This window comes from Neoarius graeffei, chromosome 11, assembly GCF_027579695.1.
Source record: "Neoarius graeffei isolate fNeoGra1 chromosome 11, fNeoGra1.pri, whole genome shotgun sequence".
In the NCBI taxonomy this organism is placed as follows: Eukaryota; Metazoa; Chordata; class Actinopteri; order Siluriformes; family Ariidae; genus Neoarius; species Neoarius graeffei.
In genome coordinates, this window is record NC_083579.1 from 14,184,485 (window position 1) to 14,209,684 (window position 25,200).

General features: G+C 45.2%; 1 protein-coding gene across 1 annotated transcript in view; it reads right to left on the reverse strand.

The window, feature by feature from the left end:
- Window positions 1–25,200, reverse strand: part of LOC132894123 (histone-lysine N-methyltransferase PRDM9-like) — a 64,049-nt gene that overhangs the window by 27,997 nt on the left and 10,852 nt on the right. The window contains exons 2-6 of the mRNA XM_060933465.1: window positions 20,212–20,271; window positions 12,596–12,821; window positions 10,339–10,406; window positions 9,718–9,880; window positions 2,747–3,018 (exon numbers count right to left, since the gene is read on the reverse strand). Coding sequence (XP_060789448.1) covers window positions 2,747–3,018; window positions 9,718–9,880; window positions 10,339–10,406; window positions 12,596–12,791 — 699 coding nt within the window. The 5' untranslated portion in view covers window positions 12,792–12,821; window positions 20,212–20,271. The remainder of the gene's footprint in view (window positions 1–2,746; window positions 3,019–9,717; window positions 9,881–10,338; window positions 10,407–12,595; window positions 12,822–20,211; window positions 20,272–25,200) is intronic.

Consider the following 25,200-nt stretch of genomic DNA (forward strand, 5'->3'; position numbering starts at 1 on the left):
AGAAAATTCTAAAGGGTTCACAAACTTTCAAGCACCACTGTATGTAACAAAAAATAATTACCATTGCTAGTTTTAGGCAGCTGAGAAACCAGCTCTTCCATTATTGCTGTTTCCTCCACGGTTTCTTGATGTTCTGTTCTAGAAACAGCACTAAAACTTAGCTTCGAAACCACAAAATGCAACTTTGATGGAAAAAAATATACATAATAAAATTGCTTACCTCTCTTCACATCGAAAGAAGGAGGAAAGTTTTGCTTGTTTTGACATGGCGAATTATTAACACAAGAGGAAATACTCGTAATTCGCAACTACGCTGGCAGCTTGAACATGCTTTCTAGTGTGATTTTGTTGCGCACAACGGTGTCAGTCCTGCGCATGCGCACCTAACGAGCTCCAGCACGTGTGCCATTAACAAAGAACACCTTTCTTTAATCAGTGAGCTGTGTGTGGGCTGTTTAAGGACTGCGCCCATGCAAGCACGATGTGAAGGATTACACCACGTCTAGGAACGCGAAAAATCCGAAAAATAAATTTCTCCATTCGGAAAACCGGAGATTTTCAAGAGTTTTGTCAAATATCCAGATTTCCGGAAGACTTTCATCCCTGGAAACCATATTGCTCCTCACACATTTCCACCTATCCTCTTAGCCTACCTGCCACTACTCTTTCCCATAACTTCATGCTGTGGCTGGTCAACTTTATGCCTCCATAGTTACTGCATGACTGGACTCAACCCTTGTTCTTGAACATTGGTACTAGTATACGTCTCCACTTGTCAGGCATCCTCTCACTTTCCAAGATCTTGTCAAACAATCTACTCAAAAAAAGTCAACTGCATCTCTCCTAAGCATCTCCATCTCCCCACTGGCATATCATCTGGCCCAACTGCCTTACTACTTTTCATTCTCTTCATAGCTCGCTTTACTTCCTCCTTGCTAATCTGCTGTAGTTCCTGATTCACCATCTCCACCTCAGCCAACTTCTCTCTCTTTCTTCATTCATCAGTTTCTCAAAGTGCTCCATCCACCTTCTCAACACACACTCGTCACTTGTCAGCATATTTCCATCTGCATCCTTTATCAGCCTAATCTGCTGCACATCATTCCCAGCTCGATCTCATTGTCTTGCTAATCAGTACAGGTCCTTTTCTCCATCTTTAGTTTCTAACCTTTCATGTACTTCATTAATAGCCTTTTCCTTCACTTTTGCCACTGCCCTCTTTGCTTTCTCTCACATCCCATTGTATTCTTGTCTGCTCTCTTGATCTCTCTTTTTATCCCAGTTTTGCACTGCCAACTTCTTCCCCTTATACTCTCCTGGACTTTGTCATTCCACTACCAAGTCCCCTTGTCTTCCTTTCTTTGTCCTGATGTCATTCCTAGCACCTTCCTAGCTGTCTCCTTCACCACTTCTGCCATAGTTGTCCAATCACCTCATACCTCTTCACACATCAAAAGATGGTGTGCATTTTGTATACAGGGAAAAAGTAGATTCACTGCACCCAAACGTCAATACCATGTTAAGGTTTCTTCACAGCCTTCATATACAACATTTATCTTACTCCACACTCAGTACAGCATGCTCAGAAGGATCAAATCATTTCATGGCATTTGAATTTCCTGGTTCTCACTGCACTGTAGCTGCTCATCCTTTCATGGTGCAAGGGTGCATTCAATCACGCCAAGCCTGCTCCTTGATATCAAGAAACTTGGGATGTCACTCTGGTCTTGGAGTACATACAACTATTCTATCCACTTGAGAAATTGTTACTAAATGAATTAACACTGAAATGAGTTGTGTTGCTAGCACTGACATCAGGACAAAGATGCCAGACCTTATTGTTCCTTGATAATGATGCTATGAAGGCAACTACAGATTATTATGTATTCTACATACGAGAGCATGTTAAACAAGACAGACCTGGGAAAACTCCATTGTGATTCTTTGTGAGGAAATACCATAAGCAACCACTTTGTGTTTACATTACTCTGAAGCACAATCTTGACAGAACAAAACCTCTTTGTGATCCTGTCTATACGCGCCTACTGTTATCCTATATCAAGCCATATCGACCTGTTACTAACAGGCACTATTGGACGATGGATTAAAACCATTCTGCAAGCAAGTGATGTGGATACAACAAAGTTCAAAGCTCACAGTAACAGATCTGCAGCCATTTCAAAAGCCAGTCAGGGGATTCCCACTGATGAAATATTGAAGCATAGAGAATGGTCTCGGGACTCAACTTTTCATACATTTTATAACAAACCTGTGATTACTGAGAATATCTTTGCTGCAGCTACTGTATAACAAGTGGACCTGGTTGGTTGATATGGTTATGTTACGATAATCTTTTCCTGGCTGAATAATATTGTTGGGACCACAATTATTGCTGTAAAACCTCATGTTGACAGGAAGTGACATCACCAGGATTTGGTAGAATTAAAAAATTAGACAAGCCATACCCGTCAGGTGAAGTTCGATTGTGATTCAACCGAGTCCTCAGTGACACACTCAGGGTGAATATGCCCTCCCTTGCAATTAGGTCTACTCCCCATTCCCTTGTTCTTTTCTTTTTTGCCTTGTTCTTTATAACTCATACCCACAGTATTTAAAAATATGAATATCCTCAGCAGCAGGTGTGAGGTTAACCCTCAGTGCGTCACCTCAGACTTAGTAGAATCACAATCAAACTTCACCTTACAGGTAAGGCTTGTTTAATTTTTTTAATTTATGACAAACTCACAACCCAGGAGTATCCACTGTTCCTGGATTCCGCTCTGTTTACCAGCTCTCCCTGATAGGGTCCGAAGTGTGCACCTATTGGAACAGTCTCCCCCTTATTAAACACTCCCAGGCCTGCATCAGGAATACTGGACTTCTGGATTTCTAACCCAGGAGGAAGAGTTTGTCTGGCTCGGTCAGAGACTCCCATGGGAACAGGAGTATCTGGGATGAAGAGGGGCGGTCCATGAACCTCACATTTGCTGAAGAAGAAGGATTTGCAAACTTCACAGTCTGGAAGTAGAGAAAACCCAATAGGAAGAAATGAGGCCCAAAAGCATGTGCAATGTGTGTTTATATCTAAGACCATATACATTAGTACTGTATAAAGTTTATCCGAAGAAATCTTGCCAGAAAGGTTCACTGAGCATATGGTTGAGACTAGAGGTGTCCATCAGGACTGAGATCTCACAGGACACAACAAGGTACATGAGTATGAATTTTTACTGACTAGTGGGAGTAATGGGTGGCCAGATATGAAGCTTGCAGGGCAAAATAAAACAACGTTCAATAACATGAGTGTGGCACTACGTGATCTATTTACAGCATTCTTAGAACCTGCCTGGTCAGGGTCATGGTTGTTTTAAATTCAGCAACTTGTTTGGTTATCTTTTAGAAAACAGAATCTACCAAAATTTGTGAGGAAATCACATGCAGGTACAAACAAATAACTGCACACACATTCAAAAAAAAAAAAAAAAAAAAAAAAGTCCCTCTCTCACTCTCACACACGTCTCTATTTGAGCTTGCTGACAATGCTGGCATTTCTAGATCTAAGCATTTTTAAAAAGCATATATCTAGGATTCATATTTAATTCAAAATATATTCACACCTAGTGGCAATTTAAGCATAACCAATTTACTTATGAAGAAACCAGTGGACCTAGAGGAAACCTACACTAACAGGGGGAGAACTTGCAAAATTTCACACAGACAGCAATCCAAGCTTAGAATTGATTCCAGGACCCTGAAGCTGTGCCACTGTGATGCCCCTAAATCCATATTCAGATATTTGAACACCTGTCCATGACACCAATACGTCCTAACTGAACATCCCATTCCAGGGGTATACTGAGGGACATACTCTCTGTCCCCTGTTAATCACAGCCAACTGGGGTCTTCTGCGAGCTCATGCATGTGGGGAAGACAACGCATAGCACTTTCCTCCAGGTGCGTTTTGCTATCCTGTGACACAGCCTGAGCTGCATTTGGAAAAGAGGAGGTTGATGGCTTCACATGTCTGCCTTCACTCACATGGTTAGAGATCTGGCTGGTGGGTGGATACTAGCAGATGACCACATTGGGGAGAAAATGGGTGGAAGAAAAAAAAAACCTACAATCTTCTAATGTGGTGAAGACGCAAGGATACATTTATTTAACATTTATGGAAGGAGACCCAGGTATTAGTCAGTAAGTTTGCCAAGATGGGAGAGTCTTCAGGACAGAGGAGTTTGTGCTTTCTGGTTTCTCAGTCACACAACCTGAATTTCTTTTGGTCTCTGAACAAAACACAGGAGTGGCTGGAGAGAATGACAGACATTCTCCAACATTAAATGTAACTAGAAATAAGCAACGCGTCATTCGTTAATAAATTAAAAACTGTATGTGGCAGCGGGGGCGTGGTCTAGCATCGGTCTGTGACAGGAGGGCGGAGTCGGGGAAGTTAAGTGGCAGAATCACTACACCTGTTGTTAATTTATGTGTTTGTGTGTCTTCCCAGTGACTGCGCCCTTCTTAAGGAGAGAGAGTGAGAGCAGAGGGACTCTCTCCACAACCAGACAGCTGGTGTGTGCGCGTGTGTCTGTGTGTTTGCAGCTGAAAAGCTGAATAAAGAGAGATTTTGTGAACTCAGTTCTGTCCTGCCGTCCTTCTGTGCTCCACCCATTTACACGAACTGCCACAGTGGTGCCAAAACCCGGGAATGAGCACAGAAGACAACAACCCCATGGAGTCCTCCACCTGCGCCGACCTGATCCACGCCCTCGCCACGGCCCAACAGAGCCAGCACCAGGTGCTGCTCGCCCTCTGAAAGGAGCAAGAACAACGGTTCGAGGCCCTGGTGCTGGCGCAACAGGAAGATTGTCGGGCATTCCGGCACCTCCTCGCGTCGGCGGGGTCCACCAACTCCACCGCCGCGGGCCCTTCCCCCCTCACCTTCACGAAGATGGGCCCGCAGGACGACCCTGAGGCATTCTTCACGCTCTTTGAGCAGGTAGCAGAGACCTCGGGGTGGCCGGTGGAACAGCGCGCGGCGCGCCTCCTCCCCCTGCTAACGGGAGAGGCGCAGCTGGCCGCGCTACAGCTCCCCGCCGACCACCGGCTGGCCTACGCGGACCTTCGCCGGGCCGTCCTCCAGCGGGTGGGACGCACCCCGGAGCAACATCATCAGCGTTTCCGCGCTCTGCGCTTGGAGGAAGTCGGCCGGGCGTTCGCGTTTGGCCAGCAACTCCAGGACGCCTGCTGGCAGTGGTTGAGGGCCGACAGCTGCGACGCCGAGGGACTTATCGACCAGGTGGTACTGGAACAGTTCGTCGCACGTCTACCAGCGGGAACCGCAGAGTGGGTCCAGTGCCACCGCCCGGCGTCGCTGGATCAGGCAATTGAGCTGGCGGAGGATCATCTGGCGGCTGTCCCGACGGCAGGACAGCAGACGACCTCTTCTCTTCTCTCCTCTCTCTCCCCTCCTCCTGTGTCTTCTCCTCGCCCCATTCCCCCACTGCGGAGACAGGGGCCGGCGCCACCTCAGCCGGCCCGCCGCACCCGCGGTACCCTTCCGTGTCTCCCTTCTGTGTCTGTCTCTCCCCCCCTCAGGTGAGTGAGCCCCAGAGCACTATTGCAGAGAGGAAGCCCGGGCCGGTTTGCTGGCGCTGCGGGGAACCGGGCCACCCCCAACAGCAGTGCTCGATAATGGAGGTGGGCACGGTGGTTCGGATCCCCAACGCGCCAGGAGCCGCCCTCGATCGGGCCGGAGCGTATCGCATACCGGTGAGTATCCAAGGGGATACATATCAGGCGTTGGTGGATTCGGGCTGTAATCAGACCTCAATCTACCAAAACCTGGTGCAAGACGAGGCATTGGGGGGAGCACAATTGGTGAAGGTGTTGTGTGTGCACAGGGATGTTCACAACTACCCTTTAGTGTCGGTCCACATTATTTTCAGAGGGGAAAAATTTATAGTGAAGGCGGCGGTTAATCCTCGCCTTACCCACTCTTTAATTTTGGGGACTGATTGGCTGGGATTTCGGGGTTTAATGACACAGTCAAGAGTGGGTCCTGCCATTTGACAGGGGGAGGTCCCGGTGTCACTTTGGCGGGAGCAGCTGTCACAGAGCCGTCTACGTCATCTCCGCGCCAGAGTGAGGAGCCGCTGGCTCCTCCTCTCTCTATTGGGGAATCCCTAGCGGATTTCCCATTAGAGCAATCGTGAGACGAGACTCTGCGGCATGCTTTTGACCAAGTGAGAGTAATCGATGGTCAAACGCTCCAGCCGAACACCACCCCGTCCTTCCCCTACTTCGCGATTATGAAGGATAGATTATACCGAGTGACACAGGACACTCAAACTAAAGAGCGAGTCACGCAGCTTTTAATTCCGAAGAGCCGCCGGGAATTGGTATTCCAGGTGGCTCACTTTAATCCCATGGCTGGACACTTAGGGCAGGATAAAACACTAGCCCGAATAATGGCCCGATTCTACTGGCCGGGGATTCGCGGCGATGTCCGTAGGTGGTGTACGGCATGCTGCGAATGCCAGTTAGTAAATCAAGTGGCCATTCCAAAAGCGCCTTTGCACCCTCTACCGTTAATCGAGACCCCGTTCGAAAGAATTGGGATGGATCTCGTCGGGCCATTAGATCGGTCAACACAAGGGTACCGCTTTATATTAGTTCTGGTGGACTATGCAACACGATACCCGGAAGCAGTGCCTCTTCGCAATATCTCAGCACGCAGTATTGCGGAGGCGATCTTCCGTGTCATCTCCCGAGTTGGAATCCCGAAAGAGATTCTGACTGATCAAGGCACCTCGTTTATGTCACGAACACTGAATGAACTGTATGGGTTATTAGGTATTAAGCCGATCCGCACCAGCGTTTATCACCCACAAACGGACAGCTTAGTGGAACGGTTTAAATCGCACCCTTAAAAACATAATTAAGAAATTTGTAAGTGAGGACGCGCGTAACTGGGATAAATGGCTCGAACCCTTGCTCTTTGCAGTGCGAGAGGTCCCCCAAGCCTCCACGGGGTTCTCCCCGTTTGAATTATTATATGGGCGTAAGCCGAGCGGCATTTTAGACGTGCTGCGAGAAAATTGGGAGGAGGGACCTTCACCAAGCAAAAATGAAATTCAATACGTTATTGACCTGCGTGCAAAACTCCACACACTCACACAACTAACCCAGGAGAATTTGCGGCAGGCCCAAGAACGGCAAACCCGCCTGTACGACAAGGGTACGCGCCTTAGAGAGTTTGCACCGGGAGAGAAAGTACTCGTACTGTTGCCCACATCGAGCTCTAAATTAGTCGCCAAGTGGCAAGGGCCCTTTGAGGTCACACGACGAGTCGGGGACGTCGACTATGAGGTGAAGCGAACGGACAGGGGTGGGTCGCTACAGATTTACCACCTCAACCTACTCAAACTCTGGAACGAGGAGGTCCCCGTAGCGTTGGTGTCGGTGGTTCCGGAGAAGGCGGAGCTGGGGCCGGAGGTTCAAAAAGGAACATTAGCATCACGTCCCTCTCCGGTCCCCTGTGGAGACCACCTCTCCCCAACCCAACTTGCGGAGGTTGCCCAGTTGCAGACCGAGTTTTCGGACGTGTTCTCACCCCTGCCCGGCCGCACTAACCTCATAGAGCACCACGTTGAGACGCCCCACGGGGGTGGTAGTGCGTAGCCGCCCTTACAGATTACCCGAACACAAGAAAAAGGTGGTTCGGGAAGAACTCGAGGCCATGCTCGAAATGGGCATCGTCGAGGAGTCCCACAGTGACTGGAGCGGTCCGGTGGTCTTGGTACCCAAGGCCGACGGGTCGGTCCGGTTCTGTGTGGACTATAGAAAACTAAACACGGTGTCTAAATTCGATGCGTACCCAATGCCTCGTATTGATGAGTTGCTCGATCGGCTAGGCACGGCTCGTTTTTACTCGACACTGGATTTAACAAAGGGTTATTGGCAGATCCCCTTGACTCCATTATCCCGTGAAAAAACAGCCTTTTCCACACCGTTCGGCTTACACAAATTCGTCACACTTCCTTTTGGGCTGTTTGGGGTGCCTGCTACGTTTCAGCGGCTGATGGACAGGGTCCTCCGCCCCCACGCCACCTATGCGGCCGCGTACTTAGACGACAATCATTTATAGTAATGACTGGCAGCGGCACCTGCAACACCTGAGGGCCGTCCTTAGGTCGCTGAGGCGGGCGGGTCTCTCGGCCAACCCGAAGAAGTGTGCGATTGGGCGGGTGGAAGTACGGTATCTGGGCTTCCACTTGGGCAACGGGCAGGTGCATCCCCAAATTAACAAGACTGCAGCGATTGCGGCCTGCCCGAGGCCCAAGACTAAAAAGGGGGTGAGACAGTTCCTGGGGCTGGCTGGCTATTATCGTAGGTTTATACGTAATTATTCGGACGTCACCAGCCCGCTGACTGATCTGACTAAAAAAGGGGCACCAGATCCGGTCCAGTGGACGGAGCAATGCCAGCGGGCTTTTTCTAAGGTTAAGGCTGCACTGTGTGGGGGGGCCACTTTTACACTCCCCTGACTTTTCTCTCCCCTTTATGTTGCAGACGGATGCGTCGGACAGAGGGCTGGGGGCCGTTTTGTCCCAGCAGGTGGAGGGGGAGGATCGCCCTGTCTTGTACATTAGCCGCAAGCTGTCGGTGCGTGAGGGGCGCTACAGTACCATCGAGAAGGAGTGCCTGGCGATCAAGTGGGCGGTCCTCGCCCTCCGGTACTACCTGCTGGGACGCCCTTTCACCCTCTGTTCGGACCACGCGCCCCTCCAGTGGCTCCACCGCATGAAGGATGCCAATGCGCGGATCACCCGTTGGTATCTGGCACTCCAACCCTTTAACTTCAAGGTGATCCACAGGCCGGGGGCGCAGATGGTCGTGGCGGACTTCCTCTCCCGTCAAGGGGGGGGGGTGGGGAGTCGGCTGCGGGCCGGACGTCTGCCCGGCCTGAGTCGGGCGGTGGGGGTATGTGGCAGCGGGAGCGTAGTCTAGCATTGGTCTGTGACAGGAGGGCGGAGTCAGGGAAGTTAAGTGGCAGAATCACTACACCTGTTGTTAATTGATGTGTTTGTGTGTCTTCCCAGTGACCGCGCCCTTATTAAGGAGAGAGAGTGAGAGCAGAGGGACTCTCTCCACAACCAGACAGCTGATGTGTGTGCGCGTGTCTGAGTGTGTGTTTGCAGTTGAAAAGCTGAATAAAGAGAGTTTTTGTGAACTCAGTTCTGTCCTGCCGTCCTTCTGTGCTCCACCCATTTACACGAACTGCCACACTGTACTCATAGGCAAATCAGCATGGTACGAGGGGAATGATACACTTTGGGCCGTACTGTTATATGAAAAATCACCCGGCATAGAGGTTTTTTTTTTTATTTAACAGCATGACCCATCGCGTGTTATTCCACACTTTTTTGTTCAGGTTAACATCCTTGGTCTATAACGACTAACGTAGTTTAAGGAAATGAAAAAAAAAATTTAGGTTTCTCTCACTCCGTGCTACTATATTATACACTTTATCAATAAAAATATCAATTTCATTCAGTCACAATTTGTTGACTAAATAATCTGAGACTGAGGCTACAAAACGTACTATAAAATGAGGCTCCCAAATGTACTCTATTGCACTTTTAGTGTACTAGATAGTGTGTAGGGTAGAATAAACAGTAAAGTGTTACTGAGGACCAGAGTTGGCTGATGACTTACAGAGGTAGTCGTTCTTGTCAGGATCTTCCACTTTAATGGAGAGATCTTCAGGTGGGTTGTCAAGGTCGTCTCCATGGTTGAAGATGTTCAGCTCCAGTGTCTCCTCTTTCTTCACATAGACTTCTGACGCTTTGCACGTCTCTGATTTCATGTCCTCACACAGCTAAAGATCAAACAATAAGAATTATTCAGCAAAAAACATCAACACAATTTATAAATCTATTTATAAGGCTTGTGTGGCAGCGAGGGCTTGATCGTGTGTCAGCTATGGATGGTGAGGAATCAGGTAGAACTGGCAGGTAACACGTGAAGAGTTGCACCTGTGTTTGATTACTAGCAATTTACTTCTGTTTCTTGTGTTCTTTGACAGAGAAGTCAGTCATCAAAGAAAAAGAGAGAGAGAGAGAGAGAGAGAGAGAGAGCGCTAAGCTACCCAGCACCATGTGTGTGCAAAGTAGAGAAAAATAACGTCACAAAAAAGTGATCTCTAAATTAACAATAAAGCCCACCTTGAGTTGTCAAGCCTGTCTCCCAGTTCCTCATTCCCTGAGCTGCAAGACTACTACAGTTTGTTCAACTAAAAACATTGTTTTTTGGAACAAATTCATCATTAAGCTTTACCTGTGAGGGATCGGGAGCCCGAGACTTCCTGGAGGAGCGATGTCTGTCTTCTGATGAACTCATAACAGCTTAAACAAAGATTAATAATACTAATACTACTACTACTAATAATAAATTTTACATTTCTATAAAAATTAGTGGAAACAAACAAGTGGTTTGTTTTATTGCTAAAAATTTCTCAAAGAAAGATACAAATAAACAGATTACAGCCGAACTAAAATACTGACCTAACTATAACGGAATTATTATTAGTAGTAGTTGTCGTAGTAGTAGCAATAACATCCATGCTTTAACAGTAAGATGACATGAGAAGTACTTAATGATATTCTTTAACCATTTAAACAGCAATTTTTCAATTTAATTTTTTGAAACATTTGAAAACATCAGAATATGTTTACTTGAACCGCAACACGGATAACATCATGGAGAAGCTTTTGGCTTTGCAAAGGAAATGGATTGATTCGGAGACCAGAATGGACAAACAGAGTAGTCATGTAAAAGAATGCGTCTACTCGCCCCAAGACCAAACAATCCCAATCTTATCTGCTTTCGGCTCCCTCAGACAGCACTGGCCTTGGCCGAGGCCGTTACTGGAACAACAACTCCCCCTGAAGATCACTACAGTGAGACGCTCTTGCATTCCTTCCCCCACTTCCCACGGTCGCCGCTTTTACCCCCAGTGTGACAAGCAGGTGCGTGACCAGCGCCGTCATGGCTGCAGGAACCGGCTGCTTGCTTGCGCTGGGTTATCTCTACCTCCACCCCTTCCTTACCCCACTCCCCTGATGGCCCCCCACCCCCTCCCCCCTGATGGCCCCCCACCCCCCTCCCCTGATGGCCCCCCACCCCCCTCCCCTGATGGCCCCCCTTACCCCCCTCAAGTCCCAAGTTTTCATGTTGTAAAAAGTGTACTTGTGTTATTTTGTGCTTATGTGCTGAGGTGTTTTTTAATGTTCCCACACTCTACTCCTCACAGGAGCATAGTGTGGGGGTTGCTTTTTTTCTCCTCCCCTCTCCTCATGTTAGTATGTATTTTTTTCTTTTCATCCCTGTCTTCCTGTCCTGTCTATTCCCCCTCTGTCAATTGTATGTATGTGTATATGTAAGGACGGGTTGATGGTTAATTTCGCTGGCACTGACTAGTGACATAAAAAGGGCTCATTCATTCATTCATGTTTTTTAGCTGCTCGGTTACATTACATTACAGGCAGTCTACAGTTTATAAAAAAAAATGATAATCATTCACATCAAGATTTTTAAAAATCTTTTTTTGACTGCATGCACTAGAACATTCAAAGAAAAATCAATCAATATTTTAAATAGAAAAGTGTATCATGTTAATATTATTATCTTTCTTTTCATTACCGGTAAACACAAATAGATGGGAGAGCTCTCTAATATTTCCAGAAAGCAGCTGAACAATGTCAGTAGTGGCCATGAAATTCAGATGAAATGGCTTTTACAGCTTTATTTTTTTTAATTATTTGTCTATTATTTTACCAAGTGATATCCCATTAAGATATTAAATCTCTTTTGCAAGGGAGCCCTGAGAGTACATATAGAAAATATAAAACACATACTGTTAAGACAAAGAAAACAAAGTATACAATAGAGAACAACATCAAAACAAACAGAAGAAGTAAAAGGAGCTACATATAGTAGACAGTGCAAACAAGGAACAGAACAAACAGAGAAAAGTAAAACACACTGAATTGATTAGAAATCTGATGGGGAAAGGGGGCATAGGTAAGGGTCATTGGAAACGTGCAACAGTCTGATTTCAAGCTTTTTAGTAGCTGTTTAAAGTGCTCTAGTGAAATAAATACACTAAGCTGTATGTCTTTTTGGAGAAGGTTCCAATATGAAGGAGCAGAATAATTGAAAGCCATTTTACCAAGCTCAGCATTTGAGCGTGGAACTGTGAACAGCAGTGTCATTTGAACGCAGACTGTATGTGCTACTTTTCCAGGTCAGAAGATTAATAAGGTAACTGGGCAATTTGCCAATAATGGCTTTGTAGATGAAGATGTGCCAGTGAATCCATCTGCGCAGAGCCAGAGAGCTAAGACCAGCCATCTCATAAAGACAGCAGTGATGTATACGTGATTTGGCATTTAAAATGAAATATTTTAAGTGTCACTTAAAATAGAGAGCTCTGAGAAATTATAACTTACACCAAACATTATAACTAAGTGGAATTTACTTCCCACTTTCCTTACTAGATTTAAGTTTATTATTACTAGACAATACATGGTACCTCTTTTGTTCGCTCGCTTTTCTCTTTCCCACTGGGCTCTCTTCTCCTTCTGACGGTGTTGCTTCTGGGGGTGTAAGCTCACCCACCACTTTGCCTTCGCCTGCCTCCACTTCTCTCTCTGCTCCTCTTTAGCAGCTCGAGTCAATCTATGTTGCTCTAGCTGCTCTGCTTTTTTTCGGGCTCTCATCGCCTGCATCCGAAGCCTGCTTTGTTCTCTCTGAATGGCCTACACACACACACACACACACACACACACACACACACACACACACACACACACACAAAACAGTTAGCTTTGTATTTGGCAACTTTTCAACACATTATGATGAATAACCCTTTTACATAAAAATGAAACTTGTACTAATTGCAATATTCAGGTATGCTTCGCTTCATTCACTTATACTGCCATACACATATTCAAATCAAATCAAGTTTATTTGTATAGCGCTTTTAACAATAAACAGCTTTACAGAATTTGAACGATTTAAAACATGAGCTAATTTTATCCCTAATCTATCCCCAATGAGCAAGCCTGTGGCGACGGTGGCAAGGAAAAACTCCCTCAGACGACATGAGGAAGAAACCTCGAGAGGAACCAGACTCAAAAGGGAACCCATCCTCATTTGGGCAACAACAGACAGCCTGACTATAATATTAACAGTTTTAACAGGTATAACCCTCAACTCTCCTCATGGGGCCGGCCTTCACAGGAGCGGTGCGATAAAACTCCGACCAGACACAGGGCACCAGGATGGATCAAGCAGGTCCGAGGGACAGAAGAGGCCAGCATCTCAATCCCAGGATCAACATGTAACTCAGAGGGACAGATCGGGGGGGGGGGGGGGGACACGTTGTTAGGTATGCCCTAAAAATGACAAGTATTAAATCTGTGTGGTAGGCTCGCAGAGACGAGAGTCTTTACATCAGGCATAACACACAACAATGGCATGTTAATATGGTAAAATATATCATGACTCTGCTCTGGCTGGATGCTTGATTGGGTGATGGGAGCACACTCCTCAGCAATGATGAGATGCAGATGGGACCCTTAGGGCTGGCCAAGACAATTCAGTTACATTTCACCGGGTCTGGGACATGCGACAGAATGTCTGACGGCCGATTCCCTGCAGGCTACGATAGCCAGTCGAGGTCTCCACCCTCTCCACCAAAAGATTTCCTGTTGACTCCATGTAACTCAGAGGGACAGATTTGGGGTGGGGGGGAGGGAAAGAAAACACAGGTGGTTAGGTATGCCCAATGTCACCTGAATAAGTAGGAACAATATACATATTGCACCGAGTACAAGCAGAGACTCCGGCAACTAACTATGACAGCATAACTAAAAGGAGAGAGCCAGAAGGTAACACAGGCATGAGGGAGCCCCGGAACATAAAGCAGCCAGCCACTACATCGTCAACAAACTCGAGTGAGCAAGCGAGTGGGGACTGACAGCATCCATACATCCCAGTTTACCAAAACACTCTATGTCTGAGGACCCTCCAGATCTACTCCTTTACCTCATAAACACCATTAACAAAAGGCTTGACTAAACAGATATGTTTTCAGCCTAGACTTAAATGCTGAGACTGTGTCTGATTCCCGAACATTACTTGGAAGGCTGTTCCATAACAGTGGGGCTTTGGAAGAAAAGGCTCTGCCCCCTGATGTAGCCTTCACTATACGAGGTACCAGCAGATAGCCTGCACCTTTTGATCTAAGTAGGCGTGGCGGGTCATAGAGGAGCAGAAGTTCACTCAGGTACTGTGGTGCGAGACCATTTAGTGCTTTAAAGGTCAATAGTAGTATTTTATAATCAATACGAAATTTGATTGGAAGCCAATGCAGTGTGGATAAGACAGGCGTGATGTGGTCATATTTTCTAGTTCTAGTAAGGACTCTTGCTGCTGCATTTTGAACTAACTGGAGCTTGTTTATGTACTTATTGGAACATCCAGACAGTAAGGCATTACAATAATCCAACCTGGAGGTAACGAAAGCATGAACTAGTTTTTCTGCATCATGCAATGAAATTAAGTTTCTTATCTTTGCAATATTTCTGAGATGAAAGAAAGCTATCTGGGTGATGTTATCAATGTGAGTTTCGAATGAAAGACTGGGGTCAATAATCACTCCGAGGTCTTTTACTGCTGCACGTGAAGAAACAGAAAGGCCATCCAGAGTTACTGTGTAATCAGAAAACTTACTTCTAGCTGTATGTGGTCCTAGTACAAGTACTTCAGTCTTGTCAGAGTTAAGCAGAAGGAAATTAATAAGCATCCAGTGTCTAATGTCCTTAACACATTCCTCAATTCTATTAAGCTGGTGTCTCTCATCAGGTTTTGCAGAGACATACAACTGTGTCTCATCAGCATAACAGTGGAAACTAATACAATGTTTACGAATAATATCGCCCAGAGGTAACATATATAAAGAAAAAAGCAGTGGACCCAAGACAGAACCTTGTGGAACACCAAACTTTACCTCGGTACGTCTAGAAATATCACCATTTATATCAACATACTGATAACGATCAGTTAGATAAGACCTGAGCCAGAAGAGGGCCATTCCCTTAACTCCCACAACATTTTCTAGTCTATCCAGAAGAATGGAATGATCAATGGTATCAAATGCTGCACTAAGGTCAAGCAACACAAGTAGCGAGACACAGCCCTGATCAGACGCCAACAGTAGGTCGTTTACTACTTTAACCAGTGCTGTCTCTGTGCTATGATGAGGTCTAAATCCTGACTGATACATTTCATGGATGTTATTCCTATGTAAATATGAGCATTAACTGCTGTGCCACAGCTTTTTCAAGGATCTTGGAGATAAAGGGGAGGTTTGATATTGGCCGATAATTGGACAGCTGACAGGGATCAAGGTCAGGTTTTTTAATCAGGGGTTTGATAACTGCTAGTTTAAAGGATTTGGGTACATAGCCAATCATAAGAGAAGAATTTATTATTTTAGAAGCGGTTCAATTACTCCAGGCATTATCTGTTTGAATAGATGTGTCGGTAAGGGATCTAGTACACAAGTTGAGGCTTTTGATGTAGAGATTAATGAAAGTAATTCAGTTTCTTTTAGGGGAGTAAAACATTCTAACTGATGATCTGATACAGTTATATTGTTAACTACAAGGTCACTTTCATTGTCTAACCTTAAATTAGTAGTTTGAATTTTTTGTCGGATATTCTCAATTTTGTCATTAAAAAAAATTCATGAAGTCGTTGCTACTTCATACTGCAGGTGTGCATGTGTTGATAGTGGACTTATTCCTGGTTAATTTTGCTACAGTATTAAATAGGAATCTAGGATGATTTTTGTTATCTTCTATTAGGGAGGAGAAATATGTTGATCTCGCAGCACTAAGAGCTTTTCTATACTTCAGGAAGCTCTCCTTCCAAGCTAATTTGAACACTACCAATTTTGTTTGACGCCATTTACGTTCCAATTTTCGAGTGGTCTGTTTTAATGTGCGAGTGTCATCATTATACCAGGGTGCTAATTTTTTGTCTCTGACCATTTTCCTTTTTAGAGGAGCTACATTATCTAAAGTATGGCGGAACTTTGACTCTAAGCATTCAGTTGCCTGATCAAGTTCTGCAGGGGCTGACAGTGACCCAATCAAAGTTGACAGCTCTGGGAGATCATTTATAAAGCTCTGTGCAGTAGTTGACGTGAAAGTACGTTTAATACAGTAGCGTGGTGAGGTGCATATATTATTACTCAGACATATTTTGAATGAGATGAGACAATGATCTGAGATAACTTCAGACTGTGGAAGTATGACTATATTGTCTACGTTTAATCTGAATGTTAGTATTAGATCAAGGGTGTGACCACCATTATGGGTCGGTCCTATGACATTCTGCTTAATCCCGACTGAATCTAAGATGGACACAAACGCTGTTTTCAAAGGGTCTTCTGGGTTATCGAAGTGAATATTAAAATCTCCGACAACTAAAGCTTTGTCTAAGGAAATAACCAGATCGGAGATAAAATCTGCAAATTCAGAAAGAAACTCAGAATATGGCCCCGGGGGCCTGTAAATAATAAGCAATGGAATTAACTGGGTAGACTTATTTTTCGAGGCTACATACATTATATGAGTATGAAGAACTTCAAATGTATTAAATTTATAACCAGGTTTGTGTGTTACACCTAGATAATCGTTATAAATAACCGCAACGCCTCCTCCTCTGCCAGTTAGACGAGGCTGGTGTATATAACTGTATCCAGGAGGACTCGCTTCATTTAATGCTATATATTCATTTGGCTTAATCCATGTTTCTGTTAAACACAGTACATTAAACTCCTGATCAGTAATGAGTTCATTAACCATTAGCGCTTTAGATGTAAGAGATCTAATATTTAATAGCCCCACCTTTAGATCAAAGGTGCTGGCAGCAGCTGTACAGTCAGTATGATCTAATTTTATATTGATTAGGTTACTGGAACAAACACTCTGAAAATTTCTACCTTTTTGTTGAGCTCGGGGAACAGACACAGTCTCGATGTAGTGGGCCCTGAGTGACGACTCTGTGCAGCTAGCAGACAGTCGGTTTAGCCTGTTCGTCTGCTCCCTGGCCTTGGCTCTGGATTGTCAGAAATTAACTAGGCCTGTTTTGAGACTATGGCTACGTTTACATTACGTCGAATCAGCGGATCATCAGATTAACGTTCTTAAAACGATTCGCGTTTACACTAAAACCGTTAGCCGTGCACACAGCAACACCAATACGCGGATACGCTCGGCTCCGCAGGCATCCTGCGCTCCAAATCACTCCGCCCTGAACAGCGAGTGCCCTCTGGAGGGTGTGCACTCCGGCCCTGCGCAGCTCACAGAGCGCGCGAGTGAAGTGCACAAGCCACGATTCGGGACTGAGCCGCTGTGTGTGAGATCCCAGCGCATATCACTTATTACTTGCAAGTGGAAGGATGGCAAGCCTAAAGACAATCATAACTACACAATGGGCAGTATTTGCATCAGTATTTGCAGTATTTTCATACTTTTATACTCTTTAATGAAAGGTGATACAAGGCGGAAGTCTGCGCCGTTTTTCAGCAGTCGCGTCACATGACCAACGCCAGCGAATCAGGAAGGTGGATGTCACAGTGACGTTGTCCAATGAGACGCCAGCTAGAGCTCAGCACAGCGTATTCGCGTATTCTCAATGTTTACACAGCACCGGAGCTGATACGATCTAGATTGAATACGTGGACGCTGGCGGATTCCCGTTTCCCCGCTTTTTCAGGGGGGTTAATGTAAACGGACAGTGCATCCGCGAAGAAAACGAGACAGATACGGTCTAGTGTAAACGTAGCCTATGACCTATGCTGCAGGAAATGAGAGCAGCACCTTCCCGAGTGGGATGGATACCGTCCCGCCCTAACAGGCCAGCAGTGCCCTCAAAATTAGCCCAATTATCTATTAAGCCCACACTGTTTTCAGAGCACCACCTGGACAGCCAGCAGTTCAGCGACCATAACCTGCTGTAAGCTACATCGCCACGCCGCATTGGGATGGGGCCAGAGCATACTACAGCATCGGACATCGCCTTCGCTAATTTAAACACCTCTACAAAGTTACTCTTAGTAACCTCAGACTGACGAAGGCGTACATCATTAGCTCCTGCATGGATAACTATCTTTGAGAACCTGTGCTTGCCTAGGACCCTAAGATTACCTGCTATGTTCGGCGCACTGGCTTCCGGTATACACCTGACTAAAGCTGCTGGTGCCCCTAAAGGCTGAGCTAATTTCACGTGCCGTATGATAGAGTCCCCTATAACCAGAGCTCTTTCAGGTTTCTCAGTGGGTGCATCACTAAGGAGAGCAAACCTGTTCGACACGTGACGCGGAGAGGAGTGGTGCTCCCGTGGGCGAGCCTCAGCGGTAGCTTTGGCTCTACGCTTATGCCGCCGAGCCATCACCCATTCGCCCCGCTGTAAGGGCTCTAATGCCGGAGTTGGGGGATTGCTAACTCCACCTAGGGCGTCCAGACTTTCCCTAACAGAAACTACACTGTTCTCACGCTCACTAACCTGCTCTAAAGCCTGGACACGCGCTTCTAGCACTGTAATCTTCTCCGTCAGAGAGCTAACTAATCTGCACTTATCACAAGTAAAGCTAATAGAGCTATCGCTAGTGATGGAGGAAGAATGACTAAACATCCTGCACTCAGCACACTGAACAGGCTGAAGGTGTGCCATGATGAAAAGATTCACGTACCTTAAATGAAGATCTGTTGATATTAAAGCAGATCCGATGTGGATGGCCTCCGCTTGTGGACTTTACACAGGAGGAGAGAAAAAGAAAGCTTCCGGTCTCGGCGTTCTTCCGAAAAAAGAAAGAGAAAAAAACGGGAAAAAAACCGGAAAAAGGAAAGTGAAAAGTACAAAAATGAAAGCGACAGTACAATAAAAATGAAGAGGATACTGGAAATTTATTTGTAGAAAAAAAGTTAAAAAAGGATTAGTAATTAACGCCGGCACTCGCGGGAAAAAGGACTCGGTGCGAACAACTCAGGAAGCAGGAAGTGTGTAAACCAGGAAGACAGCGTCAATATTCTTATTGACAATATCAACAATAGACACATTTGCAAAATATGTCTAATGCACACTTTGATTTAGGTTCTTGTAAAAAATGTACCTTCTTTTCTTCAGAACAATTTTTTCTGTAGACTTTTGTTGCCTCTCTGCCTCTTTGGATGTATTCAGCCCATCTCTCAGGTTCATTTTGTTTCAGTCGGTCTTTCCAATCGCGTGTCGCCTCAGCGGCAGTTTTCCTTTTTTGGGGCGGTGGGGGTGGAGTAAGGCTAGGAGTGTGTGTCTCTAAAAGACAGATCCTTAGCCTTGAACTATGGCGCGAAGCCATTGACCTGATTAAAACAGCTTCATGATTTTTATTAGAAAATTTTGAATAAATTTAGAATCAACCCACAGGTATTGAAAGTTGTTTTAAAAAAGTATCGAGATAGTTAATTAAAACAAGAAATGGTAGCAATGCGTATATGGAAGCTCATCTGAAAGATTTAGTACAGTCAAAAAGCATTCTCAATCTTCACAGAAAAATACTAATTACAGCAAATTATTCCTGTAACATTCTTGTGCATGCTAAAATATATCAGCATTAAAAATTTGATGTGATGACAATTAGAATTGATATTAAACTGGACATGAACAAAAAAAAAAAAAACTTAAATTTTCCCTTTAGGGTGGACTTCTGCATTACTTTCAAATGAGTGAAAAAAAATTCGGCAGCACTTCCTCTAGATTATTCATTTCATAAACCCCCTTTCCCCCTATCCTCAGTTTGCCATCTGGCAATACTGCCCCCACACTAAACTATAGTTCCCAAACTATTGCCTTTTTAATTTAATTAAAATAGATATATATTTCACAAATATAAATTGAAGTCCGGCTAATCCCCTCCGGCTCATCCCAATTATCAATTAGTGTTTATCCCCAAAACATCCCCTATTTAACAGACCTGTGTGTATTTGCAACTTGTGTGTTGTTTATGTATGCCATCAATTTATGTAACTGTGTATTTGACTTTCATGGTCTAACTTAGTTATCTATTGGGGAAAGAAATAAAAATACATCACTCACCTTACAGAGAAACAGTGCACAGAAACTTCCAAGACCAAGCTTAAGTGACGATATGTGATGCTGAAACAAAGAGAAGAAAAAAAATGACTGTTTTTGTAAATACTAAAAGTATTTAAACACAAGATATTTTATCAACATATAAAGTAAAATCTATGAAATCTCTATGTTGATGGTAGAAATTACAATCCATCACAAGCGCAACAAAGAGACATCAACATACCTTTCCAAATTATGAAAGTGACCAGAATGATAATCATGAAGCTCTGTAGCTTTTGTTTGTCTAAATATGGCCAACATTCAAGATTATCATGACTTGTATGAGGACCTGAAGCAGTCAGCCACATGTACTTGTAAAAAAAAAAAATCCTCTCACTTGCATTTTATGATAGGCTCACTCTCGTAATAAAGAAGTGTGATCTCAGACAGCTGACCACTTCCATGTTACGAACACAAGTCGGATCGTTAATTCCACAATTGCTCACAATTAATATCAATTCTTCTCAGCTCATACTGTGATTATCATCACTTCTGTTAGGAATTGAAACACTCAGCCACATATTAAAAAAAAAAAAAAAAATCTCATTCACTCTTTATGGTTTCTAAGTTCACTCTCGTAATAAGGAAGCACGATCTCAGACAGCCGACCACTTCCGTGTTACAAACGCAAGATAAAATCGTTAATTCCACAGTTGCTCACAATTAATATCAATTATTCTCCTCTAACGGTGTGATCATCATTTCTGTGAGGAACTGAAACAGTTAGCGACATATTTAAAAAAAAAAAACTGGCCAGAGAAACACTACGAAATATGAAAGTAAGATTAAAAAAACAACTCTATTGCTTTATACTGCAAGACAAACAAAAATCTGTCAAAACTCACCTTTTCAGTGATAACGTCCGAACAGATCACCCGGGTAACAGAAAAACCGCAAATGGAAGCACGATCAACTTCTAACTGATGGAGTGGAAAATTCCATTCTACACATGCAAATTGTTAATGTGTCCTTCCACGCACAAAAATAACACGCTATGGTAAAAATTAGACCACAACTCATTTTATAGCTCAGAAATTCATACAAGACCAGCTACCATCATAACATTCTGTAAGAAACATTCGATACCTACTTTCAGCTTTCATTTTAAAAAACAAAATCGCAGATTTATAACTAAATTTTTATATGGCGTAGTGATTTTAAGTTCCTACTTTTGGTGAGGTAGTGACCTTGACCCTGAGACTTTCTGCTTAGATAAAAACACACGATCGTATTGGTTTTGGGTATGCAGAAAACGGAGTTACGATGGTGATCAAATATTTTGCATGATGTTTTATTACGGTTATGATTATTCTGTGAGCACGCCAATCCTTAGGTGTATAAAGTTACAACTTAAAATACAATTAGTGATAACTGTAGACTTTTCAGTGGACTACAACCTTTTTAAGAGAACGTGATGTAGTCAACCATTTATCATGTCCCAGATCAAGCCGCCATTTTTCCACAAATTTGCAGAATTTTTGCCAAATTCTGAATATTCACATCAAAGATTTAGTTTTATCTGTATTATTTCTTTCATCATTTTATTTCAAATTAAAACCAACATCACCATTCAAAACTGTATAGTTTATTGACTGAGTATATTTAGTGGGGTACCCCCACAGTACCCAGTTTCTGAGACAAACCCTTATCTTATCCACAGCGACATACAACATAACCAGAGCAGACTGGGGAGCAGTTGGGGGTTAAGTGCCTTGCTCAAGGGTACTTCAGCCATTCCTGCTGGTCCAGGGAATTGAACTGGCAAGCTTTTGGTCCCAAAGGTGCTTCTCTAACCATGAGGCCATGTCTTTCCCCATAGCCTAAAGTTTTGAGGTTAGTTTCCTAAATTCATCCAAATAATTATCCTGATTAGTGTAACCTGGCCATAATGTTTGGAAGTCGGTTCTGCCCCATTTAATATTAATAATAATAAAGCTAAATTGCAGCTCTCTTTCTGACAATTTTGCCTTGATTTCTCAATTTTGATTCCATTTCTTGCAATTTTGACCTTTTTAATCAATCAAGCAGTATCACCTTCTGGCAGTGGGGGCATGGCCAAGCGTCAGTATGTCAATGGAGGGCAGGGTTGGGGAAGGTGAGTGGCCAAGTCATTACACCTGTTGTCATTCAGTGTGTGTGTGTGTGTGTGTGTGTGTGTGTGTGTGTGTGTACGCTGCAGTGACGGTGAAACATAAAAGGAAGGGGAGAGCAGAGAAAAGAGCCCCAGGACCAGAACATTACTGTGTCCTAGAATTAAGCAAGTGAAGCTGAAAAACTTAAACGTGTGTGTGAACATTATCTCCCACCTGCCGTACTTCTGTACTCCATCCACATCAGGGAAAGTGTTACAGTGGTGCCAAAACCTGGGAGTGCCAAAACCCAGGAATACCGAAGGGAGCCAGCCCCATGGAATCCTTGCCATTCAAGGACCTCATCCATGCCCTCGCTACCACTCAGCAGAACCAGCATCAAGTGCTTACCGCCCTCCAGAAGGAGCAGGAACAACACTTCAAAGCTTTGGTGCTGACCCAGCAGCAAGATCGCCAGGCGTTCCAGCACCTGCTCGCATCGGCAGGGTCCTCGACCGCCACTGCAGCCGAACCACCTCACCCTTACAAAGATGGGCCCGCATGACGATCCGGAAGCCTTCCTAGTGCTCTTTGAGCAAGCAGCCGAAGCGTGGGCGTGGCCAGTCGAGCAGCACGCCCACTTCTGCTGTTGACTGGCAAGGCACAGAGAAGCATGCAGCAGCTCCCCACTGAAAACTGCCTCATATACACCAACTTGAAGCGAGCCAACCTACAGCATGTCGGCCGCTCCCAGGAACAACAGCGTCAACGCTTCTGAACACTGAAGTTGGAGGAGGTTGGCTGGCCATTTGCATTCGGCCAACAGCTCTGGGACGCCTGCTGGTGGTGGCTGAGGGTGGATAACCGCAACACTGAGGGAATAATCAACCTGGTGACACTGGAGCAGTTCATCACATGACTTCCAGGAGGACCGGCAGAGTGGGTCCAGTATCATCACCCAGCATCGCTGGAACAAGCCATCGAACTGGCGGAGGACCACCTGGCGGCAGTTCTGACAGCAGGAGGACATGTCGCCTCTTCTCTTTTTTCCTCTCCTTCCCCCTTCCTCTCTTCTTCCTTTCCCTGTTCCCCCACCACGGAGACATGGGCCGGCTCCCCCCCAGCCAGCCCGACACACCCATGGTGTCCTCCCGTTTTTCCCTTCCATGTCTGTGTCTTCTCCCTCCCCAGGTGAGTGATGCCCAGAACACCGATGCAGAGGGGAAGCCTGGGCCGGTGTGCCGACACTGCGGTGAGCCAGGACATCTTCAGAGTCAGTGCTCCACGATGGAGGTGGGAGCGGTGGTCCGGATCCCTGATGCACCAGAGACTGGAGTGTATCGTATACCGGTAAGTGTGCAAGGGGATACATATCACGCATTGGTGGCTTCTGGCTGTAATCAGACCTCAATCCACCAAAACGTGGTGTAAAGTGAGGCATCGGGGACAGCACAAGCGGTGAAGGTTCTGTGCATGCACGGGGATGTTCACAACTACCCATTAGTGTCAGTCCACATTCTATTTCAGGGAGAAAAGCATAGAATAAAGGTGGCGGTTAATCCTCGTCTCACCCACTCACTGAGTTTGGTGACTGATTGGCCAGGGTTCAAAGAATTGATGGAACACACAGTAAAAGGTGGGTCCTGCATTAGTATGTCATGGGAAGATCCTGGTGTGGCACTGACTGGGGAAGAAGTCACAGAGCCATCTACATCAGCACCACGTTAGGGCGATATGAGGAGTGAGGAGCAGCTCACCCCTCCTCCCTCTCTCAAGGATTCCCTGGAGTATTTCCCCATTAAAGCAGCCACGAGATAAGACTCTGCATCATGCGTTTGACCAAGCGAGAGTAACTGACTATCAAACTCTCCAGCCAAGCACGACACCCTCCTTCCTGTATTTTTCTATTATTAAGGATAGGTTGTAGTGAGTGACGCAGGACACTCAAACCGGTAAACAAATAACCCAGTTGTTAATCTCAAAGAGCCATAGGGAACTCGTATTCCATGCAGCTCACTTTAACCACTTAGGGCAGGATAAAACACTAGCCTGAATAATGGCCCGGTTCTATTGGCCAGGAATTTGCAGGGACGGTCGTTGGTGGTGTGCGGCATGCTGCGAATGCCAATTAGTAAATCCCACTGCCACTCCAAAAGCACTTTTGCGCCCTCTCCCTTTAATCAAGACCCATTTTGAGAGAATTGGTATGGATCTCATCAGGTCATTAGATTGTCCCCATGCTGACCATCGATTTATTTTAGTTCTGGTGGACTATGCAACGCGATATCCAGAAGCGGTGCCTCTCCGCAATGTCTCAGCACGCAGTATTGCGGAAGCACTCTTCCGTATTATCTCCCCGGTTGGGATTCCAAAAGAAATCCTGACAGACCAAGGCACTACCATTTGTGTCATGCACACTGCGCGAACTGTATGAGTTACTGGGAATCAAGTCTAATAATGACCAGTGTCTATCACCAACAAACGGATGGCTTCTTGAAATATTTTAATCAGACCCTCAAAAACTTAATTCGGAAATTTGTAAGTGAGAATGCATGTAATTGCAAATTTACCACCTCACCTTGTTAAAAACATTGGAATGAGGGGGTCCCCATGGCATTGGCATTGGTAGTTCCAGAGAAGGCAGAGCTGGGGCCAGAAGTAGGAACAAAATATCTCAAGCCACTCCAGTCCCTTGTGGAGACCACCTCTCACTGGCCCAACTCACAGAGGTGGCTAAGTTGCAGAAGGATTTTCCAATGTGTTCTCGCCCCTTCCCAGCCACACCCACCTCACAGAACACCACATTGAGACGCCCCCAGGGGTGGTGGTGCATAGCCGCCCTTACCGCTTGCCCAAACAAACAACAAAAGAAAGGGGTGGTACG